The sequence below is a fragment of the Prunus dulcis genome, chromosome 4 (genome assembly GCF_902201215.1).
Source record: "Prunus dulcis chromosome 4, ALMONDv2, whole genome shotgun sequence".
Lineage (NCBI taxonomy): Eukaryota > Viridiplantae > Streptophyta > Magnoliopsida > Rosales > Rosaceae > Prunus > Prunus dulcis.
Window position 1 is genome coordinate 10,865,724 of NC_047653.1, and position 25,425 is coordinate 10,891,148.

General features: G+C 37.0%; 4 protein-coding genes across 9 annotated transcripts; 3 read left to right on the forward strand and 1 right to left on the reverse strand.

Moving 5' to 3' along the window:
- Positions 1-2,843: 2,843 nt before the first annotated feature.
- Positions 2,844-7,559, reverse strand: LOC117625018 (phytosulfokine receptor 2). 5 transcript variants are annotated; one of them, XM_034356577.1, is made up of 3 exons: positions 7,352-7,559; positions 7,196-7,247; positions 2,844-6,422 (listed from the first exon to the last, which is right to left on the reverse strand). In XM_034356577.1, exons 2-3 carry the CDS (start codon positions 7,204-7,206, stop codon positions 3,179-3,181), a joined length of 3,255 nt encoding a protein of 1,084 aa, XP_034212468.1. In that variant the 5' UTR covers positions 7,207-7,247; positions 7,352-7,559; the 3' UTR covers positions 2,844-3,178. The 5 variants fall into 5 exon arrangements, with proteins under 5 accessions (XP_034212468.1, XP_034212467.1, XP_034212471.1 ...); XM_034356576.1 differs by having other exon boundaries at positions 7,160-7,247; XM_034356580.1 differs by having other exon boundaries at positions 7,036-7,247.
- Positions 7,560-9,527: 1,968 nt separating this feature from the next.
- LOC117624696 (3-hydroxybutyryl-CoA dehydrogenase) lies at positions 9,528-13,045 on the forward strand. Its single transcript, XM_034356102.1, has 4 exons — positions 9,528-9,976; positions 11,758-11,979; positions 12,174-12,286; positions 12,449-13,045. Exons 1-4 carry the CDS (start codon positions 9,782-9,784, stop codon positions 12,816-12,818), a joined length of 900 nt encoding a protein of 299 aa, XP_034211993.1. The 5' UTR covers positions 9,528-9,781; the 3' UTR covers positions 12,819-13,045.
- Positions 13,046-14,172: 1,127 nt separating this feature from the next.
- LOC117625353 lies at positions 14,173-14,540 on the forward strand. The gene is given in 1 exon segment (XM_034356919.1): positions 14,173-14,540. A coding segment is annotated over 1 exon segment (258 nt). The 5' UTR covers positions 14,173-14,282.
- A 5,499-nt stretch (positions 14,541-20,039) lies between these two features.
- On the forward strand, positions 20,040-22,911 carry LOC117625843 (protein DETOXIFICATION 19-like). Of its 2 annotated transcripts, none has more exons than XM_034357421.1 (7): positions 20,040-20,375; positions 20,858-21,402; positions 21,651-21,737; positions 21,809-21,865; positions 21,970-22,208; positions 22,316-22,434; positions 22,635-22,911. In XM_034357421.1, the coding sequence occupies exons 1-7, from the start codon at positions 20,082-20,084 to the stop codon at positions 22,755-22,757; spliced, it is 1,464 nt and encodes a 487-aa protein (XP_034213312.1). In that variant the 5' UTR covers positions 20,040-20,081; the 3' UTR covers positions 22,758-22,911. The 2 variants fall into 2 exon arrangements, with proteins under 2 accessions (XP_034213312.1, XP_034213313.1); XM_034357422.1 differs by having other exon boundaries at positions 20,228-20,380.
- The last annotated feature ends 2,514 nt before the right edge of the window (positions 22,912-25,425 follow it).

Consider the following 25,425-nt stretch of genomic DNA (forward strand, 5'->3'; position numbering starts at 1 on the left):
AAAAAGGAGAGAGAAAGGACAATGGACAAAGGACAAAGGACAAAGGAAAAAGGAAAAGGAAAAGGGAAGAAATATATACTTGGGCACGTTCAAAAGAAGTGGAGAAGCAGGTCTTGGATAAGCAGGATCGAAAACAAAAGTGATGCTCTTCAGGCAAAGATTTTGAGATGTTGAAAAGGGATCTCTTTGTCAAAGAAAATGTTGCTGCCATAACTGGACACTCTCAAATTCTCTCTGCTTCTTCTCCTAGCTAGCTATTCAACTCTATTTCCCAATATCTGGTGAGATCATATATCAGTGAGCAACGTAGGCATATTTTGGACACGTGTTTTGGTTGTCTTGGGCATGTTTGGATCATGACTCATTGTGGCGTTGCAGGTGTTCGACACTTGTTCAAATATCTTTAACATTTATTCAGTGCATAGTCTATCCACCTCTTCGGATTGTGGGCTGCAGATCATTCTAATAAGTGGCAGAAGCTTGCTGCCAGAAAAAAGTAGAGTAAAAAGTTCTGTGCTACTCACATTAACTCTTACTCATCTGTTTTGTTCATTATGATCTTGTTAGCTACATGCCACAATATTATACAAGTTGTCTGGCAAAATAGCATACTAGATATGTAGTAAAAGAATGTTACGAAGAAAGTTTAAGTTCATTCAAAATCAATTAGCAATGAGGGAGTAACTTAACTCTTTATAAGTCCTTATTAAATTTCTCAACTTTTTAATATGAGATTTTTTTACCTTTATATTCTTACATGCCTCTGTACATGTGTCGAATTTTCAAGCCTAATATGTAGACAACACATTTTGGATGATGTGGAGCACGTATGGCCGTTGGGCTTTCACATGTGGGCAACCCGCTCTGATACTATGAAGGAAGTTGAGGAATTGTTTAATTAGGCTACTCTCCCATTGCCAATTGGTTTTGGAGTGGAACCTCAACTTTCTTTATGGTATCAGAGCAAAGCTTCACGTGTTGGGTCCAACGTCCACATGTGCTCTCACGCCACTCAATATGTGTTATCTACATGTTAGACTTGAAATTTCGCCACACGTGTGGTAGCGTGTTGAGAATATTTGTCTCACATTGAAAAGTTAAGGGACTTAACTTGAGTTTATAAGGAATTGGGTTACTCCTCTCATTGCCAATTAATTTTAAAGTGAAACCTCAATTTCCTTCACGTTACTCGTAGTAAGCGTGAACAAATCTTATTCATAATCTGAATGATCATCTAGTTTAGTAACACTGGTCTCTACTTTATTGAAATAGTAATTTGAAGTTCAAATTTGATGGACAATAGTTGCTTAGAATTAAAGAATACGACTAAGGAGTATGGACTATGGAGTATGGAGCCATATGGAGCTCAACACAATAAAAAAATATACCTCAGCGCGTTCATAGGCAGTGGAGAAGTAAACCTTGGAGAATCCGCTAGAGGGCTCTTCTTGCTATGAACATTGTTGCTGCTATGTTTTGCTTGCTTTCCTTTTTCGACCTTGTTATTTTTCCTCGGTTCTTCCTCATCAAAACTATGCTAGCGGTTGATATACTCACATAAATAAATAAATATCATGAGAAGGTGGCAGATGAAGGTGAGCGAAACGTGGAGGGGTTTGGTTTGGACAGGTTTTGGAAACACAAGGTCCCCCTATTTTGGTGATCAAACACTTCAGATTTGGGCTCAGAGAAATGTAGGCTCAAAATAAGACCCAACTGAAAAGTTGATTCTGGTTTGAGCCCAACAAAATCAGCCCACTTATCTTTTCCTTTTTGTGGACAGAGCAGGAAGTTGGTGGTGGAGGTGTAACAGCAGAAGTTCTATGGTGAGGGCCTTAAGGCTCTTAATCGAGGTTTTATCTCTTAACTGTTGTATTAAATTGGTTATTGTTGCATAAAATTAGTTAGTTTGATCCAATGAGTAAGAAGTAAGACCTCATCTAAGAGCCTGGTGGTCCACTGCAAAAGATGCAGCCATGCCATCAACTTTCATAAGTTCCATTTAAAGAGAAGTCCAATCATTGTTTTGGCAGGGGAGGAAACAAAGACTTGAGTACATCATCAAAAAGCTTCAGCACACAAAGAAGATTGGAAGCTCAAAGCCTAAAAACATGTTTTATTCTCCTTGTCCCAAGTAATCCACAAAGATGGTGTTTAAAATTATAGATGATGCTTAAAATAAACCTACATAAATACATAAAGATTGTTCTCTTATCAAACGTGTCGGTCCAAAATGAGATTTATATTGCTAGGTTGTGAATTTAGATCACACATTCAAACAAGAATGTTCTCTATTTTCACTCATTCAGTTAAGAATGTTCTCGTTTGCAATTTGAATGTGTGGACATTTTATGCAACAAATGCATGCATGTCTACGGTCCATTTCAGATGCAAAGGCAGGGAGTAGAGAATTTGCTTTTGGAATCACCATCCTTTTGAATAAGCATGTCCAATAAGAACACATCTCTGTTTAATTATTTTCTGAAGATGTTGCAAAGGTGGAATGTCCATCGTGATTGTTATCAGCTTTTCTCTTGGGGGATGGTGACTCCCCCAACTTGTACAAGAGAATCAGAGACCCCTCTCTGGCTAAAAGCCAGAAAGCCCGTTTATCAGTAATGAGGGTTCTGCTCATAAGAGAAGAATTTAAAAAGCTCTTACAGGCGTTGAATTATAATGAACAACAAAGATATGGATGAAATATTAGAAACTCACTGTCACTGTATATGTTATAACTTATAAATAACAATTCATATGCATTATAATATTATATACATATAAATAATATCAGGTATTCAAGTCATGTGTCTACAATGAAGCAAACTAGATACAAATGCTAGGAAAAGAAAACGCATTTCAACTGCTATGTGCCTTTCATCACCAGAGAACACAAAACTGCCTATAATAATAATAATAATATATAAGAAGGAAAAGAGGACAGAAGTTATACAAATTTTGAAATGCTTACTTCAGGTAGAAGTGACCAACATAGCCTTTGTATGCATATTACATCTTTGAGCATATAGTACCAAAGGAGTGTTTTCTATAAGAAACCAAAGAGACTGCACCAACCATAGACTTGCAATAGTGTTGCTTTACAGGTATACCTTTCCATTTTGGGATCCTAAGGGAACCTCAGTTCAGTTCCATAGGATGAAATGAAATGCAGCAAGGATATTCATTGTGTTCCACTCTCAAATCCAATACCATCGAGCCACGAGACAACTTCTTCAATAGACGGTCTCTGCCTTGGATTGGGATCTAGGCATTTGCAGGTCACACCAAGCACTTCTAAAAGCTGCTTCTCATGATCCTTATTCCAAATTGATGAGTCTATGATCTCCTCCTCTCTCTTCTCAGATTTCATTTGAAACATCCATGATACCAAATCTCTGCAGTTTTTACCTCTGCAAACTTCTACAGGCCTCCTACCAGTAAGAAGTTCGAGAAGAACAACACCAAAGCTGTAAACATCGCCCCTACAGGTTGCAGTCAATGTCTGACTATATTCAGGAGGAATATAACCCAAAGTCCCCACCAAATCTGTTGTAACATGAGTGTCATAAGGACGAAGTAGCCTTGAAAGACCAAAATCAGCCAGGTGAGCTTCAAATTTTTCATCCAGAAGAATGTTGCTCGTTTTTATATCCCGATGCACTATATTTGGCTGACAGCCCTTATGCAAGTAGGCTAATCCACGAGCTGCACCTTGAGCTATCTTGAGCCTTACATCCCATTTCAGAAGTGATACACCATCAACACTTTCATGCAGCCAATAATCCAAACTTCCATTCTCCATGTAGGAGTAAATTAACAACCTGTCATTACCATGCCGACAATAACCTTGAAGAGAAACAAGGTTCTTGTGCTGAGCTCTTGAGAGGGCTTCCACTTCAGCTTGAAACTCACGTTCCATCTGTCCACATTCCCCAGAAAGTCTTTTGATTGCAGCTTTTGTGCCATTGGGTAGGTTGGCTTTGTAAACCAGACCATAACCACCACAACCAATTATGTTTGCTTGGTTGAAATTGTTTGTAGACTTTAACAAGTCTGTTACTGTAAGCTCCTTACAGTCTGAATTCTGAAAAAGCACCAATTTTGAAGATGCTAGTGCTCCAGATAACCTGTGCGGCCTGCTGAGGTCGTCATCAAAATCATCATTTTGATCCTTTACTCCCCTCCTAGACATTTTAAGTAGACCAACTGCAAGAAGCAATGCAATCCCAACTACTATGCTGATTGTTACACAAAGGATGCTGTTCCGACGAAATCTGTTGTTTGAACTGGATGGCATTACAGGCTTGAGACTTGTATTACTGACATCACCACATGGGATATATATTCCCCCACAAAGTCCAGCATTACCCTCAAAGCTTGAGCTCGGAAAGCTTAAGAACTGTCCTTCGTTGGGAATTACCCCATGCAAGTGATTATTTGCCACACTAAACTTAGACAAGAATGTGAGCTTGCTAAGCGACGGAGGGATGGAACCATGCAGATCATTGAATGATAAATCCAATGTTTCCAAGTTCTCCATCTCTGAGATAGAGCTGGGGATGGTCCCAGTAATGTTGTTCCTGCTCCAATCCAAAGCATGGAGCTGCTTCAGTCGTCCGATTTCAGGCCAAATTGTTCCGTTTATTCTGTTATTGCTCAAGTATATTGAAGGAGGAAAATTTGAGGCCTGGTTGTATTGCAGGCCACTAGCACTCTTATTTCGTTTAACAAACAGCGGGATGCCAGCAGATGCAATAAGATTTGAATGACTGCAATTTGTAGATACGAAGCTTTTCAGCTCTGTCAGACTTTTCGGGATTTCTCCAGTGAGAGAGTTATTTGAAAAGTCCAAATAAAACAAGTTCTCCATCTGACCAATCCATGGAGGGATGCTGCCATCCAATTGATTCCATGACAAATCAAGTACTTGTAACTTCCTGCAACTCAATAACCAAACTGGAATTTGGCCTTTAAGAGCACAATTCCCAAGTGCTAAAACCATTAAGCTTTCAAACCCACTTGCATTTTTTGGAATCTCCTCACCAAGGAAATTTTTTGTAAGAATAAGAGTCGTGAGATTTTTGCACTGCTGCAGCACAGAGAGTGCCCCAGATAAGTTCACAAAACTGTTATTTGACAATGAGAGAAAGAATAGGGATGTGAGTTTTGAAAAATCTTCAGGGATTGAGCCCCTGAATTCATTCCTGGCAAGGCTTAAAGTTTTTAACTCACGACAATAAGACAGTGAATTTGGAAGGAAGCCAGAAAAACGATTAGTAGCAAGATCCAGTGTGCAGAGATTAGGAAGACCAGTGAAATTCAGATCAATAGAACCTGATAGAGAATTGTTTCGAAGATCAAGAACTCGAAGATTTGAGCAGAGTGCCAAGGTTGGAGGCAATGGCCCAGATAACATATTTGAATGTGCAACTAACAGTTCTAGTCGTCTAAGGTCCCCAAACACATTTGGAAGTTCACCAAAGAATTGGTTTCCAAAAATGACTAAGGACTTGAGGCTAGAGAGCTTACTCAGTTCCTTGCTTATCGGGCCGGAAAGAGAGTTCCCAGAGACTGAAAGCTGCTCCAAAGCTGAAAATGAATACAAAGACTCAGGTAGATGGCCTGCAAATGAATTGTGGTCCAAGTGCAACTGTTGGAGAGACCTGCTGCAATTGTCTAAGCCTTCAAGACTGCCCGTGAGACGGTTGCAAGATATATCAAGAATTTGAGCTTCAATGGAAGAGCTACAAATTTGAGGATTGAACTGACCAGTGAATGAATTGTTGCTTATGTTAAACACCACAAGATGTGGGAATCCTCCTAGCTCAGACAAATTGCCTTGGATTGAATTGCTTGAAATATTCAGTACTTTAATAGACTTCAAACCAGAAAGCGCACCTGAAACTGGTCCTGACAGCATGTTATTGCTCAAGTCAAGAACTTCCAGGTGCTTCAAGATTGAGAGCTCTGCAGGCAATCCACCTTCAAGATGATTCAGAGAAAGATTAAGCAACTTCAGCTGATCCAATCGTCCCAACGAGCGCGAAATCGACCCTTTGAGACTCCTGCTGGGAAGAATCAACTGGGTGACTCTACTAGCAACTGTCCCATTGTTCACATTCTCACAGACAACACCATCCCATTGGCAGCAAATTGAAGTCTTGTACCATGCTGTGATAATGGACCCATTTGTAAGGTTTCCTGCAAACTCTCTCAGTGCAAGGAGATCATTTGGATCACAGGATTGGATTGGGGAATTAAGACCCAAAGAAGAAGCAAGATAGCAAGCCAAGAATAGACATTTGAGGAATGTCATTGGAATAAACCCCAGTGTCACCATTTCTGAAACCAAAGCAGATCCCCAACTCAAGGCAAGGCTAACACTCCCATAAAACTCAGCTGAACAAGATGTTATTGGGCATGCACTGCTTTTAAGAAAAAAAAAAAAAGAAAAAAAAAAGGAAGAAATTCAAATGAAGAAACTTCTACACCCAAATCCCCAAAGCCCCTAACTTTAAAACCCAGCTTGCAACTTCAAATGAAGCAAAATTTACAAGTGAGTAAAACAAATGCAGTCACCAATGCCCGCTTGGAAGATTGAGATCCCAAGACCACAAATATGGAAGCACAGAAACTTACTTCAATCTGAAGATTTTGCTCAAACAGTGCCCCGTTATAGAAAGAGAGAATACACACAAAAGAAGGAGCTTAAATACTCACATCCCAAAGCACCTCATAAAAACAACTTGCAAGTGAAGCAATGAACACTGACCGCTTAAAAAAAGTGAAGCAGTATTTCAAAACCAGTTGAAAGATCCTACAAGTCCCCACATGAGCTCAAGAGTCAAGACCCTTGACTAAAAATCAGCAACCCCAACCAAACCCCCTATTTTGCTGAACAAGCATCCTCCCTCTACACCAAAAGAGAAACACCCAAATGCACAAATTTCAAACCCACATCCCGAAATCATCACAAAACACCATATGAAAAAGCAAGCAAGAGAAGCATAAGAAAAGGAGGAAGCTTTTGAGGCCTACCACTAGAACCATGAACCCTCAGAGCCCCACAGTGAAATGGAAAAAGGTTTCAGGGTTTCACAAGCATTGCTATCACTTGGCAGTAAAGTAACCCAACACAGCAGAGTCCCCCCCTTTTTTGTACCTAACATCAAAGAGCGAGTGAGTGAACAGTGACCACCTTTTCCACATTTGGGTCTTCTCCAATTTCAAAACCAGACGTCTCTCTCTCCCTGAATTTTCAAAGCCAAAAAACAAATGAGATAGAATATAAGAAAGAAGAAGAAAAAAGCAGACAGATATATCAAATCAAAGACACAGTAGTGTAGTGCAGTACAGAAAAGGAAACTTCTTTCTCTTTCTTGAGAATCTTTATTTTATTGGGCAAACACGCTGATGAGAGGCGAGAGGTTGGGGGTTATTTTAGTGGGTTGATTTTGATTTGAACTCGGCACTCAAGGAGCTGACTTTTTGCTCAAATTTTCTCTTGGATTTTATTTCAGTCTGCAAAAGTCACACTCTTTGTCAATACCCAATACCTACAATTGTCTCCTTTCTCTTCTCTCTCTGCAGAAAATCAAATTTGTAAAAACAAGTCAAATTATTGAAATTATTTTGTGTTTATGGTAGGCCCCGGTTTGATGAGGTTAGGACGATGTTTAGTGCGGTCTAACGAGGATAGTATACTCTTAGCTTCACGCTTTCATGTCGCGCGTGGAACTAGTTACTAGTTTATACACTTCATATGTGAAAGAAGTGGAAAAGGATGTGTGGGCGTGCCCTACACGTGTTGTACCCGCGCGGCTGGTGAATGAAAATAGTTGAGTGGAGAGTTAAAGTGAACAACAATAGATGCTTTGCGGTGGATCGAGCGGCGGTAGGCGGACGTCACGGGTTTAGGTTATAGGCAGCCGTTGGATCCAAAATAGGGGAAGGTTTTTTCTTCAGCCACCGCATTTTCGGGTCAACTACTCAACCTACCCTCACGTGAATTCACCCAACCCCATACACTTTTTCTACTTTTTCTTTTTACCAAAAACTTTTTTTTTTAATAACGAAAATAAACCCCAAAATAAACTCTTCCCTTTTCTTTTCTTTCTTCTTATTATTTAAATCTTGATTTTTGTTTTGCTTGGTGTTTCGTGTACTATAAATCTAAGGATGTGTGAGCAACAATAAGCGATTTGTATTTCAAGTGGTTAAGATTAACCTCCTGCATCTGAGGTCCTATAATTTCGATTCTCTTAATATCGTTTATATAAAATTAGATAAAATAAAAAAATTCATAACATGTACTTGTTAGGCAATAACAAACAATATCAAAACAAGTTTGCTTAAAATTACAAGATGAAATTTGATGAAAAATATTACCCCAAAAAAAAAAAAAAACCTTAACAAAAGTCAACCGGTAAAAGTTATAGCTTAAAAAGTTGACATGGGTTAAAAACTCATTATCTTATCTTGGCTGGTTACAATTTCTTTTTGCCTTCAGTGCTAGTAACTTTTGGTAAACTTTCATGATTAAACCTCACAACTGACAAGTAAAAAGCTTTACCCAAATCAAGGGATTCATCCTTAAATTGATGACATTTCCCACGATAAAAAAACATCACTGATAGCTTATTGATGGGCTTTGCCTTTAGGTCATTGACAACGCTAAAAGCAAGGGTTTAGAAAAAGTTACCACACTTTAAATGTTAATTGGATTTTCTTTATCAACCGTGAAGTGCTAGGACTAGATCACGAACTAGCTCTGGCAAAAACCAACGGATTATCAAATGCCCAAGAAGGAAAGAATGGGAGAGGTTGCCGGCAAAAAATTGTTTATAGGATGTGGAAAGAAATTTGGAGTTGTTCGGTTAAGAGAGTAGTTTTCCGGTGGGATTTTGTATTTGTTGATACTATATATCTTATGGCTTGTATATTTATTAGGAATGGACTTAAGGATTTGGAATTGGACTAGTTGATCCAAGTTCTAGTTTTAAGGGTAAATAATTATGGATTAAGATTTTAACATAGGACTCACATGATTTTTGTAACTTATGCATTAGTAAATGCATGAGATTAATACCCATGTGTTAGTAAACTCAGAGAAAGAATGAATTCGAGTAATTCAAATACCCATTTTTATAAGTAAACATGCCATGAAAGTAAAACCTTCTATTTTTCAATTTTATAAGCACAATGAAAAATAACATTGACTTGCAGACCAATGGTGTTAGGTTTGAACCGCCACGAGACCTTAGTAGTGTGCGTGAGAAAACACTCTCTCCCTCTTCCTAACTTTGGCAAAAAAAAAAAAAAAGGTTATAACACGTGAATTAATAACAAATGCACAAGTAAACACTTTTAACCGTTTGAGTTACAATTCCTTATTCATTATATTTTCTTGAGGAATTATACATAGTTGTAAAAAACTGAAAAGTAAGATGAAGCAAGAAAGTTGCAAACATGTCTTTAGCTCGGTGGTAAGTGGTCTCATTTTGAACCCCAATTAAACCTCCCCTCCCCTTCCAAACCGAGTGAAGAAAAAAGATTAGGTAAAAAAGCCCAGGTCCAAATGTGCCCCGAAACCCAACCAATTACCACTTGGGTTAAGCTTGTGAGTTAGCCCTAAACGGTTAAACTTGACCCGAATTATGTAAAGAATCTGAATCCGATTAGCTTGATCTGACCCGATCAAAAGTGCCACCCCGAAGGCCTATCCACTTGTCCCTGGTGAACCCATTTGCTCTGCAATGACATTGCTGCTCTCATCGGTGAATGAATGGCGGAGATGAAGAGTTTCAAGACAATTGGGGTCGTGGGTAGCGGCCAAATGGGCTCTGGAATAGCCCAACTCGCCGCAACGCATGGCTTCGACGTTTGGGTCCTAGACACCGACCAAGACGCTCTCTCCAGAGCCACCAAGTCCATCTCTAGCTCCATCCAGCGTCTGGTTTCCAAAGGACAACTCAGTCAGGTTGGGAACTCTCTCTTTACTTTGAAGTTACAAAGAAAGTGGAAGAATAAGAAATGAAAAGGAGAGAGAATTTTGCCACATGATGTTGATGTTGAATTTGTTGACAAATTGGAAAATCAGTTAAGTTTGAGCTACAGGGTTGTGGCGGCCCTGGTGGGTAAAGTTTAGTTTTTTATTTGCAAGTGAACTCAGTGATTTTCAAAACTAGTTGTTGGTGGTGTGAGTTTTATTCTTTATATGCTTCCTTACATGATGGCTGAGCTACAGGGTTAGGCGGAGTAGGATATGGCCTGATGAGTCGATGTCATGAGTACCATATACTTGTTTTGGCGGAGGCTCGATGTACACTTTTTTTCTATAATTGTATGCCTTGCATAACTGTGTCTCGGTGTTCTTTGGCTATGAGTTATGTGTGGTGAGAATTATAAATATCTTTAAGTTATGAGAAGATTACTTTACGGCAGGGGTCCACGTACCCATAAGCGGTAAGTGCAAACATGTGTTGCAGGCAAACCTCAAAAGCTCTGGTTGAAAATTAACCGAACCGGTGAAAATACTAGTGGAGGTATATATGTACACAGCCAAGAGGATTTTGTTTGATAAGGGTGCAAAACAACTTGAGCTTCACTAACCTGAGAGTCAGGTTTTTCATTTTGCTCTGTCTGGATATATATCCACTTTACAGAGTTCTAACTGGAGCTCTACTTGATTAGATTGTTTGAGTTTGATGGACATTGTCTTCATCTGAGCTTCCGGTAGTTTGAGCCATTTCCAGCTACGAATTAACCTTGTTGATCATCACCGTTTCAAATTCTCGCATTTTACCCTTTTCGATGAAAGTAAAGTTTGTAATATGCTCCTTAAGTTGAGTTTTCCTTATCTCTCATTTCCCAATTGAAGATGGTGTCTTCTTCAAGTAAATCAGCATTTGTTTTATGTAAATTTGGAGAATACTGAATTAGCTTATTAGCAGTGGAATTCAAGCTGTTCCTAAGCTTTTGTTTTATGACAGCCTTATTTAGTTATTGTTGAAGAACTATATAGTTACAATCAGTGCTACCTTGATCATATGTATAGAATGAAAGGAAACCATACACATGTTCACACTCCCGCACACCCACAAAATTAGGGCTTGCATGCACAGATCACACAGGAGAGAGAGCTTTGGGGTTCAGTTCTTAAGAACTTGTTGGTGCTAGTTTTGTCCTGATGACTCTTCACTAATTGTTCTCATGGGCTACTCTCCAGCATCAGTCGATTAATGCTGTTATATTTTTGAATTATAAAGGGTACCTAACTGGATAGTGTTAGACACCTAAAATGTTGGCTTCAGCCAACTCATCTGGTTCTATCTTTGTGTTTGTGTTCTATGACAGTATCGGGAATTGGAACCATGTGTGTGTGTATATCTAGATTTAAATAAAGAACAATTTCAAGCTGAATGGAATCCTGAGGAGGAATTGCATTTGAAGGCTTTGCTGTGAAAAATGGTTTTTCCTAGGAAATAAACCGTATTCAATTTTAACACTTCACTAAATCCTGCTTAAAAGGGATATCTTAGCGTTTATCTTTGAGACAGGGATGACACTAACTGAATAGTTTTGCAGTTAAGCTACAATGGTGAGCTCTTGGCATACCTGAATTCAGAGTAAAAAACCACTAACGAAAAAGAAATGTTTCCTCTGTGATTTGAGATCTGTCATATGTGCATTATATAAACGAGAGCTTGTTTCACTGTAAGGGTGGGAAGTTTAACAAATCATTCCATTTCTTTTTAACAGGCTGTAGGTAAAGATGCTTTGGAACGTCTATGGTTTACCTCAAACTTGGAAAAGCTTTCTTCGGCAGATATAATTATCGAAGCTATTGTGGAATCTGAAGATGTGAAGAAAAAGTTATTTCTTGAGCTAGATAAGATCACAAAAAGTTCGGCCATACTGGCATCTAATACAAGTTCCATCTCCATTACTCGCCTGGCGTCAGCAACTAGCAGACCACACCAGGTTATGCTCAGAATATGCTTCTTCTTTTTATCCTGAGATTATGCTTATGATGATACTGTTAGAACTGAGAACAATATATAATTTTTTTTTATTTAAATATTTGAAAATAAATAAATCTTGTGCTGATTAACTATCTATGAAAATATGTGACGTTAGAAATCTGATTGTGTCAAAATCAATATTGTGATCTCCAGGTGATTGGCATGCATTTTATGAATCCTCCTCCTATAATGAAACTTGTTGAGATTGTGCGAGGAGCAGACACATCAGATGAGACATTTGATGCCACAAAAGCCTTGGCAGAAAGGTTTTTGACTTGGATACCTTGAATTCCATGAAAAAAGGAAAATTTTCCTTTTGTTCCCCTTGGCAATTTACCATGCACATTTCTGATTAAGTTACATTTCCTACTCATATAGCCAAATAAATTCCCTGCCATCTTTTTAAATGTGGACTGTTGAATTGGCAGGTTTGGCAAGACAGTAATATGCTCGAGGGATTATGCGGGCTTTGTTGTAAACAGGATCTTAATGCCAATGATTAATGAGGCATTTTTTGCACTTTACACAGGTGTGGCAACGAAGGAAGACATTGATGCAGGAATGAAACTGGGAACAAATCATCCAATGGGTCCTCTAGAGCTTGCAGATTTTATTGGATTGGATGTCTGTGTGTCCATTCTGAAAGTTCTTCATGCTGGCCTTGGGGACAATAAATATGCTCCCTGCCCCATCCTTGTACAGTATGTTGATGCAGGTCGTCTTGGAAGAAAACGAGGTATTGGGGTATACGACTACCGTCAAATGCTTGGATCAGTAAAACCCTCATCCAAACTTTGAACTCTGGGCGTTTCCGGAATATCTAATAGCCATTGTCTATATGGTACATTGTGGTTCACTTGAAATAATCGTGCAACACATTTCTAAAGGGGCATTTCAATCTTGAATTGCCAAATATAAAGCCTGAAGGTTCCGAGTTGTAAAGGGGATCTTCACAGGCATGTACACTGGTTGTGGATTGTATTACTTTTTTTCTTTTAATAACATAATTCCCCCAGATTATTGCATTTTCCCCTTGTTCATTTTAATTATTTTCATGGTGGAGGCAATGCCAGGTTAAATATGCACTCCATTTAACTAGACATTACACTGTAAAATATAGTAAATCCGACTATACATTGTTGCTGTAAGTTTCTGTAACCACACCTTTGATTTGAGGCATTTTTCTCCATCCATGGTATTTAAAGCTACAAAGGAATCGGTGACTTTTTGGGCTCTGGAAACCAGAGTGGTTGCAGACATAGGGCGGTGGTAGTTACAACTCAATTGAGAGAATACATTGATTCCACAAGTTGTTGATTGGCACTCACATGGCATGGCTCCCTCAACTCAACTTTACCCGGAAGAGGTGGAGCAAATAGAGAGCTATTGTCAAACACAAAAATAGTTTATTTGTTTATCAAACATCATCATTCCTCTTAATGGTGATTAGAGTAACAATTACACTTTTTGTTTATCTTGTTTTTCATCCCTGCAATGAAATTTATACCCACTCTTTACGTAAAGTGTCTTCATCATTCCATCATTGAAATGTATCATCTATTTGATGCAGCAGTATAATCCTAATTTTTTAAGGTTCATTTAGCAGCCAAAGTCATGATTTCACAAAATTTGTTTTTTTCTTTCTTTTGAAATTAAGGAAAGGAGGAGGCTAATAATTTCTTAGTACAAGCGATTGGGGGAGGAGGAGGTTTTCTTTTCACAAATATTCATTAGGTGTATGAGGGTTTCGAACTTCTGCTTACATAAGTGAAAGTGAAAGAGCTCAACCAATTGAGCTATACCCCACAGGGAAGAAGACTAATAATTGGTAATCTAAAACATGTTTGCTTTTATTGCTTGCCAGCTCACTGAGGACTGAACTCACAAATCTCTAGTATGTGAGAAGAAATCAAGAACAGTCACTCTTGTTCATTATGCATTCTTAAACATGACCCACAAAGGAAAGCCTATTAAAGAGATTTAGCTTCATTGTTGATCATGGCCAGCCCCACAGGCAGACCCTAGCAAGTTCCATTATAAACCTGGCATTATTAGGCAGGCATCTGCTTTATTGACAGTGATTGAAGTGGAATCCAATGGGCTCTCTCTTTTCTTTTTTTTCTTTTTGTTTAAGTAAAAAACCCCCCAACAACATTAATAATTAGATAAGAAAGAAGATAGAAAGGGAAGGCAAAGCTGAACTTTTGCTATACATAAGATTTGGAGGACAATCAGAGAGAAGAGAGTTGAGGTGAAAAAGCTATGAAGTTCTTATTCCAGTGCCCCTGCTGCTCTTGTTTCTGCTTCATGAAGCCCAAGAAAGGCAAGGCAAGGGTGAAGGCAGCAGCAACGGTAGCATCCAAGGAAGAGAAGAAGGTTGAAACCAAGGGAGAGAAGAAGGTTGAATCCAAGGAAGAGAAGAAAGAATGACAACAATGCAGCTACCTACAATCAGATAGTGCATGCATAAATGAAAGCATATGTGCTTTGTTTATGCTTTTCTTTCTTCTTGTTGATTAATATTGGTGGGTGCTATAATTAGTATGTACAACAAATTGTACTTACAGTTTGATCCAGCAGCTTGGTATGTTAATAAACTACTGGCTTGTGTTGTGTGTCCTACTTTTCAAAATCCTACACATAAATAATCAAGTGTCATCTGATCTTTAACCTAAGTTTCACATAATAAGTGAATTTTCCCATTCTCATATAGATCTAAATTTTTTTTTTTCTGAGAAGATTGCTCTCTCTCTCTCTCTCTCTCTCTCTCTCTCTCTCTCTCTCTCTTTCTCTCTCTCTCTCTCTCACCAACATGCAAAATTTCCAGGTTCTGATTTTAATGTGATGATGCAGCATGTTGTTGTAACTTGTAACAGTGAGAGCCGGGATTTGAAATTAGCTCCACCACTTGTAGTGCTTTCAATGATACATGTTGCCTGAAAAATCTTGCATATGTTTGCAGATTTTCTTCATTTTTTACAGATCTGATAAATTACCGTGTCTTACCTGTTGCAAGCAAACATGTATGGGTGAGGTGTCCACAGTCCATCAATCTGTCTTTGTTGCCTGTACAGTAACAAAACGTTCAATGCAGATTCCACATTGATTGATGTAAATTTATACAATAACTAAATTCAAAGTTCAAACAGTAACTTCTTTACAACCTTCTGCACTTTTTATTATCTGGGTTTGAGATTGAGTAGTAGCCTAGACAGAATGAACAACTGAATATTTACTTCTTGGGAAAATGAAAATTTATATGGTTTCAAAGGAACCCAGAGATGGGTAAAATATATATGGGCAAAAATAACAGTACTGGAAGTAAATTAAAATTGATCTCAACCATTATAAGAGTAAAAAAAAAAAACTCTGGTCAGATTTGTAATTTTAATGGTAGAATATGAAGTTCTGTATCAAATCTTTTTACACGACAGTGAGTTCTTACTCTGTTGAATTTTGTATTAAAAACAAATCTTTTGGAGCAAAGAAAGGGACAGATATAGGTAAAATGCATGTCAATAATTGAGTACGTTCATGTGGCCCCACAAACAGTCACTGGTGATTCTTAGAATCGGTCCAATTCTGTGTAAGTGAACAGAGAGATAGATCCAAGCAAAGTGTTTTTATCATACCCACGCACATGGGGATTATATATTGATTGGTGTAACATCTATGCTGCAGGAGCCAATGACAATTTAAAGAGTGAAAGTGAATGAGAGCCATTAATATGAGAGGGAGGTTCCCATTCGCACATATAGACAAATAAATGGGCCAAATAGGCTTGGGTTTGGGATTAGGGATCTTGCAATGATAGAGCCTAGTTGAGGTTAAGGGTTATGTTGAGGCAAGAGATAAGGACTTATGTAAGGGTCATATATAAGGCACTCATTATAGAATGACTATGTTGAGGAGTGTGTTGGAGGATAAGCGATAGTCTAAACTACAAGGAGGAGGATTTATCACACACACAACTATAATGTTGTGGGGATTCGAAGCTGAGACCTCAAGTTTACAAGTCAAGATCCTTTTTCACTAGACTAGACCCTATTGGCGATTAATGTTGCTTTTAAAACTTTGTATATGATAGAAGGAATATTGAAAATTTATTATTAAAAAATGACGTCATCATATCAGAGAAAAATAAGAGTGATAATAGAAGCAAAATTGATCTCAACCATCACAAGAGTCAAAACTCTAGCTATATTTGTATTTTTAAATTTTAATGGGAGAATATAAAGTTTGGTAACAATATTTTATAGGACACTGCTTCCCTCCTTCTCTGTAAAGAGGCATTCATATTTCCTGCAAATCACAGTTAGACACAAGCAAAAAAAATGTATCAAAAACATAAAAAGAAAAATTTCTACACACATGTCAAACTGTAATTGACAAGAAAGTAGAAATTCTTATTTTCAGAGAATAAGGCAAGTATTTTCCAATTTTAAAAACTACGCGTGAAAAAGGATTGTTACTTTGTTGAATTTTTGAATTACAAGCAAACCTTTTGGGCCAAAAGATAAAAAAGGGACGTGATTATGGGACAATGCTAGCTAGCTATACAGAATTTATAATTATATCTATTGAATGTATGATGTAATCATCTACGTTTAGACATGATTAGCATTTCTTTGTTAAAATGTTGGCTTTTTCTTCTTCTCCTTGTGGATTGTCTTGTTTGTTCTAAGCATATAAAACATAGGACGAAGAGAAAAGGGAACTTCTTCTTCTTTTTTTATTTGGACCAAAAGGAACTTTCTTCTTGTTTGTTTTTCTAAGTTTTTATATATTATTTGGGTATATGGGTGAGATAATATTTGATAAATTAACCATGGCCATGGTCTCCAATTGTTCTGAACATCTCCTATAAAGTAGGGGCGGCCATGCATATCTCCTAATAAGAAGCTGATATTGTTGACTTTAAAAATAGACACTTCCCAATGACTTCTTTATACATTAGTATATATTCATTCTTGTATATAATTCCAAACACCAACACACTCATGCACACAAATGTTAGAAGATGTATCAAGTTCTTGTCGTATAGAAATTTTATACGGTTTTAAAAAAATTCAAAAGGTCTTAGACTATTTAATACTTGGTTAATCATTACTAAATTTTTTTAATTCTTAAATTACTCATATCAGTATTAACTAAATATTAGTCTAATGATCTTTTCTTGATATTGGAGGATGTCTCAAGTTTTATTTCTTCATTTTCTATTTATAAAAATAAATCACTCATAATTTCAATCTTTGTGGATCCTAATGTTTTGGAGGCCCTAGGCGAACCACCAAAATGTGGCATTCTACCCTCTATGTATATTTATGTGCAGTTTTGTTTTAGTAAGTTAAAAAAAAATTATATGAACTCAAAGTCACAATTATAATCCAAAAAGAAACAAACAATATGTAATTCACAAAACAAGTTTATAAAATGCATCAAAACATCACTTAAATATCACTCGTCTTGCAATTTTCAGAGCAAAAGTATCAATTGACTTTACATAATCAATTTTTTATATATCATGTAATGGATAACATAGCTAAGCCATGTTATATATCTTTTTCTTGTGACATAGTTGACCAAATATAAGATTTGATCAACTTCAACTAGCCCAGTGAAAAAAGGACATTGACTTGCAGACTAGTAGTCTTAGGTTCGAACTCCCATGACACCTTGACAGTGTGTGTGAGAAACTGCTTCCCCTTTGTAGTTGGACTATCGCTTGTATTATAAAATAGAAGTTTATACAAATTGGGGGTCCTCCCAATTTGGAGGCCCTAGGCGGGCGCCTTACCTGTGCCAAGGGCCTCCTATGTGTCTCACTCAGTGGGGTTTCCAGGATTCAAATGTTAATTGGGCAAAACTTACATACTAAACTCGACGGTTTGAGTGAATTTCATTAATAAACATAAAAAGATACACCTAATTAGGGGATGTAATGAGCTTTACCTTTAAATGTATCTCTATTTATAAATAAAAGTTAAACAAATAAAAAAACTAAAATTAGACGACGTAATCCTAAATCAAGTTAAATTAATAAATTAATTCTCATAATATCATCAATGTATTTAATCAAGTATCTCAACAATATAAAAAACAAATCAAACATCTTAACCGAATTCCTAAAATCAAAGCCCTAATTTAATTTCAACAAAATTTTCAAATTATAATTCATTTCTAGAATACTCAATTTCAAATTAAAAATGCATATGATAAGTAAAAAGGAGAGAATTAGAAGAATAATTGTGAATGTGTATACTTCAAATCAAGTGGCCCATGAAACAAGTGGGATCTTGTATTCTAGTTGAGGTATACTTCAACAAAATAGTGGTTCATACCTCTTTGCCCAAAAGAGATTTCTGTTCCGAAGAGTCAAACAAATCTTATATAATATAAAACCATATATCCCTGCCTGCCAAAGTCACAGCTTTTGCCTCCTTATTTATTAGGGTTAAATAGCATTTTTGTAGTTGTATTTTGTTAGAATTATCATTTTTGTAGTTGTATTTTGTTAGAATTATCACGTTAATCTGTTCTGATGTGTGTGTGAGCCTCGGCATGTGCCCGTGTGCACGTTTATGCCCAAATTATAGGAAAAATACCAAAATCAGCCAAATTGAATATATATATATAGAGAGCTTCTATTGAGGGATCCTTCAAATAAGCTTATTTGAGGGACATCCTTTGTAGGCCCCACTTCGGATTGTATTTCACTAATCCAAACCGTCTATTTTGTAGATACTCATTCAAAGATCATCTCTACAAAAAATCACTTGAATCCGATATCATTTGACCACTCAATTAAGTTATTGAAATTTTAGCATTTTCTTGAAATACCGTGTTCATTGATATATATATATATATATATATATATATATATAGTCTCCTTCTATTGAGGGATTCCTCAAATAATTTTATTTGAGGGATGCCATTTAGAGTACCCTACAATTCTTTTCCAATGATCCAAACCATCTATTTTTTCATAGATCATCCTTACAAAAAATTAGACAAATTGGAAACCGTTTCAACATCCAATTGTGTCTACAAAATAGACGGTTTGGATTAGTGAAATACAATCTGGAGTGTGGCCTACAAGAGGTGTCCCTCAAATAAGCTTATTTGAGGATCCCTCAATGGAAGCCCACTCCATATTGTATTTCATTAATCCAAACCGTCTATTTTGTAGATACTCATTCAGAGATCATCTCTACAAAAAATCACTTAAATCCGATATCATTTGACCACTCAATTGAATTATTGAAATTTTAGTATTTTCTTGAAGTACCGTGTTTATTGATTTTGTAGGACACAATTGGATATCGAAATAGTTTCCGATTTGTCTAATTTTTTTCAAGGATGATCTATGAATATAGACTTAAGAAATAGATGGTTTCGATCGTTGAAAAAAAAATCGTAAATAAAATTATTTGAGGGATCCCTCAATAGAAGGGGACTGATATAAAGAGAGCTTCCATTGAGGGATCCCTCTTATTTGAGGGACACCTCTTGTAGGCCCCACTCCGGATTGTATTTCACTAATCCAAACCGTTTATTTTGTAGATACTTATTCAAAGATCATCTCTACAAAAAAATCACTTGAATCCGATATCATTTAACCTCTCAATTAAGTTATTGAAATTTTAATACTTTCTTGAAGCACCGTGTTCATTGATTTTGTAAGACACAATTGGATGTTGAAATGGTTTTCGATTTGTCTAATTTTTTGTAAGGATGATCTATAAATGAAGACTTAAAAAATAAATGGTTTGGATCATTGGGAAAAAAATTATAGGATACCCTAAAGGGCGTCCCTCAAATAATTGAGGGATCTCTCAATAGAAGGGTACTGTATATATATATATATATATATATATATATATATATCTTCTCTCTATCGTCTAGATTGGAATTTGAGATCTTGAACCATTCTATATCTTAAAATAAATATCCACATGCCATTTTTTTAATTAAAAAGAGACAACGCATTGCACAACAGCAGAATAAGAAGAAGAAAAAACAAGAAACGGAAGAAAGACAGAGGTAGTGCTAGAGATAGATATGTCAACAAACACAGTTGCAGAATCTGCAGACAGGAGCACTGCTACACCGTTATTAGAGGCAAGCGGCCATGGCGATCAACAAGGAAGAAAAGGGGGGTGGTGGAATAAACTGTTGGACATGGAGGAGGCCAAGAACCAGGTCTTGTTTTCCTTGCCAATGATTCTTACCAATGTTTGCTATTACATGATCCCCTTGATATCTGTCATGCTTGCTGGTCACCTTGGTGAGCTTGAGCTTGCTGGTGCCACACTTGCCAATTCATGGGCCACAGTTACCGGTTTCGCTCTCATGGTAAGGTAACTCTCTCTCTCTCTCATGTCCTGTCCATTTTGTATACTATTAGGAAAACCAATGGAACAGTCTGTATGTGGGACTAGAGTAATTTCATTTGCTCTGTCTCTGTCAGAAAGAATGGAAGCCGTTTTTTTAATAATGCTTTAGATGTGCTCTTGTTATTAATTTTTCAGAGGAGATGAGTCTAATAGAAAATCCAAGCAGTAGGTTTAAAAAAAAAATTTGTGCTCTTGTTATTGGTATTCAAGTTTCATATGGGAAAAGCCATGTACAAGAATTGTGCACCTAGCAAGCAGCCTGTGCAGTTCAGAAAATGATCACCAATAAAAAATTTGAACTTGTCTTTATATTTTAATATTCTAGTAGCTGGCAATTCTTAAGTAGATGTCCAGTGTTGTATCTGAGATGACATAAATAAATTTGATAAGATTCCAGGTCAAACTTTGAATTGTTTTCTTGTCTATTATTTATTGATTTAGATTGGGTTAAGTGGAGCTCTTGAGACACTGTGTGGGCAAGGATTTGGAGCAAAGTTATACAGAATGTTGGGGATATATCTACAAGCCTCATCCATAATTTCTTTCTTGGTCTCTATCATCATATCTGTAGTCTGGTTCTACACAGAACCCATACTTATCTTACTTCATCAAGATCCTCAAATTTCAAAATGTGCTGCTCTTTATATGAAATTTCTGATTCCGGGATTATTTGCATTCGGCTTCATGCATAACATATTGAGATTTCTTCAGACACAATCCGTTGTAATGCCGTTGGTCTTCTTCTCACTGATCCCAGTGGTTACTCAGATTTTCGTTGCATATGCTTTGGTACATTGGACAGCTCTTGGTTTCAAGGGAGCTCCCCTAGCATGTTCAATTTCCATATGGATAGCGATGCTAATGCTGGCCATGTATGTTATGTTTGCAAAGAAGTTTGAGCTTACATGGGAAGGATTTTCGATAGAATCGTTCCATTATGTCCTTGCTGCCTTGAAACTTGCCCTCCCCTCAGCAGCAATGGTATGGTAAGTGTTCAAATTTTCTTTGCCTTTTTCTGTTAGTTAATGCTTAAATCCCAGAAGCGGCACATAGCCTCATTCAGCTATAGACACAGACTATAGAAGTAGTTCAAATGCTCAGTCAAATTCAAATACACGAAGACTGATTGTCAGCTTAGATTAAGACCATATGTTAGAAAGAAAAAGAACCATGCATCAACTGTGCATGAGATTGATTTGAAGTATTAAAATGCTTCACATTTTTATCTTTCCAGTTTGGAGTACTGGGCTTTTGAGATTCTGGTGTTATTGGCAGGACTGATGCCAAACGCAGAACAAACCACTTCACTAATTGCAATGTGGTAAGCTTTATGCTCTAAACTTCTGATTATTTCCACCTGCCCCAAGTAGCCTTTTCTGATTATATCTTCAGTGTGAATACAGAAGCAATTGCATACATGATTACATATGGCCTCAGTGCTGCTGCAAGGTTGGTTGAACAATAATTTCGCAGGTTCTCCTTATTCCTTCTAGTTTTTTGGTATCAGCATTCTGTTTCATACCTTGAAACAAACATTACTTGTTGTGGTGTAGCACAAGGGTGTCAAATGAATTAGGAGCAGGCAATCCTGACAACGCCAAGAAGGCAATGGCTGTGACTCTTAAGCTCTCTGTGCTTCTTGGTCTCCTTGTTGTTCTGGCTCTAGCATTTGGTCACAATATATGGGCTGGCTTTTTCAGTGACAGCAGTGCAATAATCAAGCTTTTTGCTTCTATGACACCATTTCTTGCAATTTCAATAATGGCTGATTCTGTGCAAGGTGTCTTGTCAGGTTAGGATCCTCCGCTTTCCTAGCAGGAGCTAATTCTATCTGCTATTTTGCATTTAAAGTTTGATCTTTTTCTTGAGCATCCGTGGAAGTTGTTTTTGGTATTTCAGGTGTGGCCAGAGGATGTGGCTTTCAGCACTTGGCTATGTATGTAAACTTGGGTACATTCTATTTGGTTGGCATGACAGTTGCATGTGTTGTTGGATTTAAGTTGAAACTATATGCTAAGGTGAGACAATTAACCTTGTAGCTAGCTAGTAGTTGAATAGTTTTGTTTTTGTTTTTATACAAGCGATATTGGGGAGGGGGTAATTGAATTTAGTACAAGAATAAATGCTCTTAACCACTTGAGCTACAAGCCCCTTGCGAATTGTTTTGTTTATTTTTCTACTTCAATTCACACTTCGTGCTCAATTTCTTTTGGTACAGGGATTGTGGATTGGCTTAATCTGTGGTCTTTGCTGTCAAGCCGCCCTACTTTTGCTGGTTACACTGCGGACAAAATGGACTCAATTGGATGTGCCTCATAATGGAGATGCAGTTTTGGTCTAAATGAAGGTCAGGCAAAAGTAAAAAACAACAACGTAGACCACTTGAGCAAACTGTTTGACTAGTTTATGGAATTATATTTGCAGAGGCAAAGTTAGTCCCTGGATATTGGAGTTTTATATTAAAAAAAAAAAAGTATATAAAATTAGCCTTTGTGAAGGGAATTTTGGAAGCTACTGTGAGCAAGTTTTACAGACTGAGATTGGAACTAGCTAAAAGAAGGCATTGGCAATGTGTTGTAAAACGTATGTATTTCCTAGTAGAAGATAGGTGACTTTTCAAAGGCTCGGTTTCATTGCTCCTTTGATTTCTTCATAACATTCACACTTAGACAAAGACAGCCCAACCCAAGAATTGGTTGTGATCCAGCCCTTATAACCCAACTTACCATCTAGAATAGCCCACTATCCACGTGCAATAATAAACCATGAATGTGGGTAGAGTTCCCAATCAGAAAGGTGACACAACAAACTTACAGGAATGAAAAAGGTCTAAAGAAAACCCTAGTCCCTTCTCTGTCAAAAAAACACTCTATAACCATTTTCACTTTGAGGGGGAGGAAGTCATTGTTCTTCCTCCCCTCTCCTCTTCTCTCTTCCGCCCCTCTTCCCTTCTCCCCCATTTTCAGAGTTTGTTTTCATTTTGTAATAATTTTCCTCACTCATCACAGGCGGATGCATCTCGGCATTCGATCTCTACTTTTGTTTCAGTGCTGGATCTCTACCACCATCATTTTTGCGATTTCTTCATGTTTGGAATAAGTTGTAGAAACTTTTTGGGTTTTCTGTGTAGTTTTCACCTCTCATTTGTGAGAGCTTTCCAGCTCTCTTTTGTGAGAGTTTTATTTGTCTTATTATGGCTTGGTTTTTTCAAGCTTTATCTATTTTTGGTTGTTCTGAGTTTGCCCTCTTAGTTGTGATGCCTATGCCAAAGTTTCTTTGATCTTGCGTGATCGTTCATGGAGGATCCCTAGAGTGTCTTAATTTTAATGTGAGATCGCCTGTAATGCCCCTTTGTGTCTAGTGGTTTTTTTGGGCTGAATTATCAATGCAATTCCATAATTTCTCCACACACAAAAAAAGAAGAAGTTCAATTTCAGTATTTATAAGTTCACCAAACGTGTGACATGACCTTTGTTCAATTTAACTAAAATAGCACAGTCCAAGCCATCAAGCGTGGCTTATTGTTCTTAAGTGATCAAATTAGAAATACCAATAATGTTGGATCAAGACTAGTCTTTTATGTTCACGATAGTTCGTTTCCTCAAAAAATATATGAGTCGTGATTCAGAAAATAAGTCGGGACATACCTCACTTGGAATATTAAAGTTTTTCTTCGTTTCTTATGAAAATGCCTTTTTTTCTTCAAAGATTTGGCCCATCCTTGAAATTTTTTTTGGTGAAAAGGAAATTTCATTACTAAAGAAAGATTATAAAAGGATAGTTACATAAAGTAAGCTCAAAATAATCAGGTTAGGCCAGAGAGATGTAGGAGGCACATAGTAATTTTTTAAAAGATTCAAAGAAATACATGATCCAGTTCCTCCATCCACGCAAAATGAGCCCAATATGCCTAAAATCCCTACAAAAGGCGACACCAGACATTTGCTTCAGAGAGAGCTTAGGTCTTGCGCATATAAAGTTGCCACAAAGGGCCATGTTAATTTCCATACCAAGTTGCCAACCCTAGAGAATTAACATGCCTTATTGCAACGTACATTATGGGTCATTTCCTATAAAGTCTTCAAAAATAAATACAAGGCATGGAGAAAGAAACAGATGTTAATAATAAGCAACACATGTGGATGGACTGTCTGTGGGGATTGTTGCTCTACTTTCAAAACCGCCTAATCAATAATAATTTATTAATTTGTGAAAATCTTTGAGAGTTCACATTTATTATTATTAATTTTGAAGAAAATTAGACGTTGTAAGTTCGTAACATCAAACAGAAGACAGTTTGTGTAAACTTCTTTTTTTGGCGTGAAGTTTGTGTGAAGACGTTGATGGATATAGTATGTTCTCTTGGCTCTTGTTAGACTGGTTCCTCTAGGGTTTTCCACACAGTTCTTAATCTTTGTACTTTTTTGTTGTTGTGTGTTAATGTGGCATTTCGGGTCCGCTTGGATGGAGTGACTTCAAATCTAGAAATTTCGATGACTTATAAGGTTAAACTGTTTGTTTGAACTACTACAATTCATGTTTACCAAGATTTGAATAAGGAAGAAATAAAGAAAACAAATGAATTTTCAAATGGCTCATTTCATACAATGATTTCAAATCCAATTCAAATAGGAAAATCCTTTCCTCCTTATCATGTATGTAGGAGCTCTTACATTTCTGTGAATAACTGTGTGACATGTGTGCATAAATTTTTATTTTTGTATATGTGTCAAACTGTGATTCACAAAAATGATGAGTTACAGTAAAGAGACAAGTAATATCTTTGTAGTTAAGTCTCCATCTCTCTTTGTACTGAAAAAGAAAAGTCTCCATCTCTCTTAAATTGGCCTATTCTGCATTATATGATGCCTTTCTCTATCTTACCTGTGGTCCACCAGTCATTCCAACCACTATTATTAATCAATTTCCTTAAAAACATTTGCGCAATGCATGAAAATGGAATTAAATTATGTGCCTTCTTAGTTAAGAGTACCGGCCCAAGACCATAC

Excerpts from the sequence above, each read along its gene's own strand:
- LOC117625018 (XM_034356576.1), bottom strand. The coding sequence starts at position 7,206 with ATGTGGAAAAGGTGGTCACTGTTCACTCACTCGCTCTTTGATGTTAG. Across the intron at positions 6,423-7,159 it reads CACTCGCTCTTTGATGTTAG|TGCATGCCCAATAACATCTT; the intron begins GTACAAAAAAGG and ends TCTTAAAAGCAG.
- LOC117624696 (XM_034356102.1), top strand. The coding sequence starts at position 9,782 with ATGGCGGAGATGAAGAGTTTCAAGACAATTGGGGTCGTGGGTAGCGGC. Across the intron at positions 9,977-11,757 it reads CCAAAGGACAACTCAGTCAG|GCTGTAGGTAAAGATGCTTT; the intron begins GTTGGGAACTCT and ends TCTTTTTAACAG. Across the intron at positions 11,980-12,173 it reads CAACTAGCAGACCACACCAG|GTGATTGGCATGCATTTTAT; the intron begins GTTATGCTCAGA and ends TGTGATCTCCAG.
- LOC117625843 (XM_034357421.1), top strand. The coding sequence starts at position 20,082 with ATGTCAACAAACACAGTTGCAGAATCTGCAGACAGGAGCACTGCTACA. Across the intron at positions 21,738-21,808 it reads ACTTCACTAATTGCAATGTG|TGTGAATACAGAAGCAATTG; the intron begins GTAAGCTTTATG and ends TTATATCTTCAG. Across the intron at positions 21,866-21,969 it reads GGCCTCAGTGCTGCTGCAAG|CACAAGGGTGTCAAATGAAT; the intron begins GTTGGTTGAACA and ends GTTGTGGTGTAG.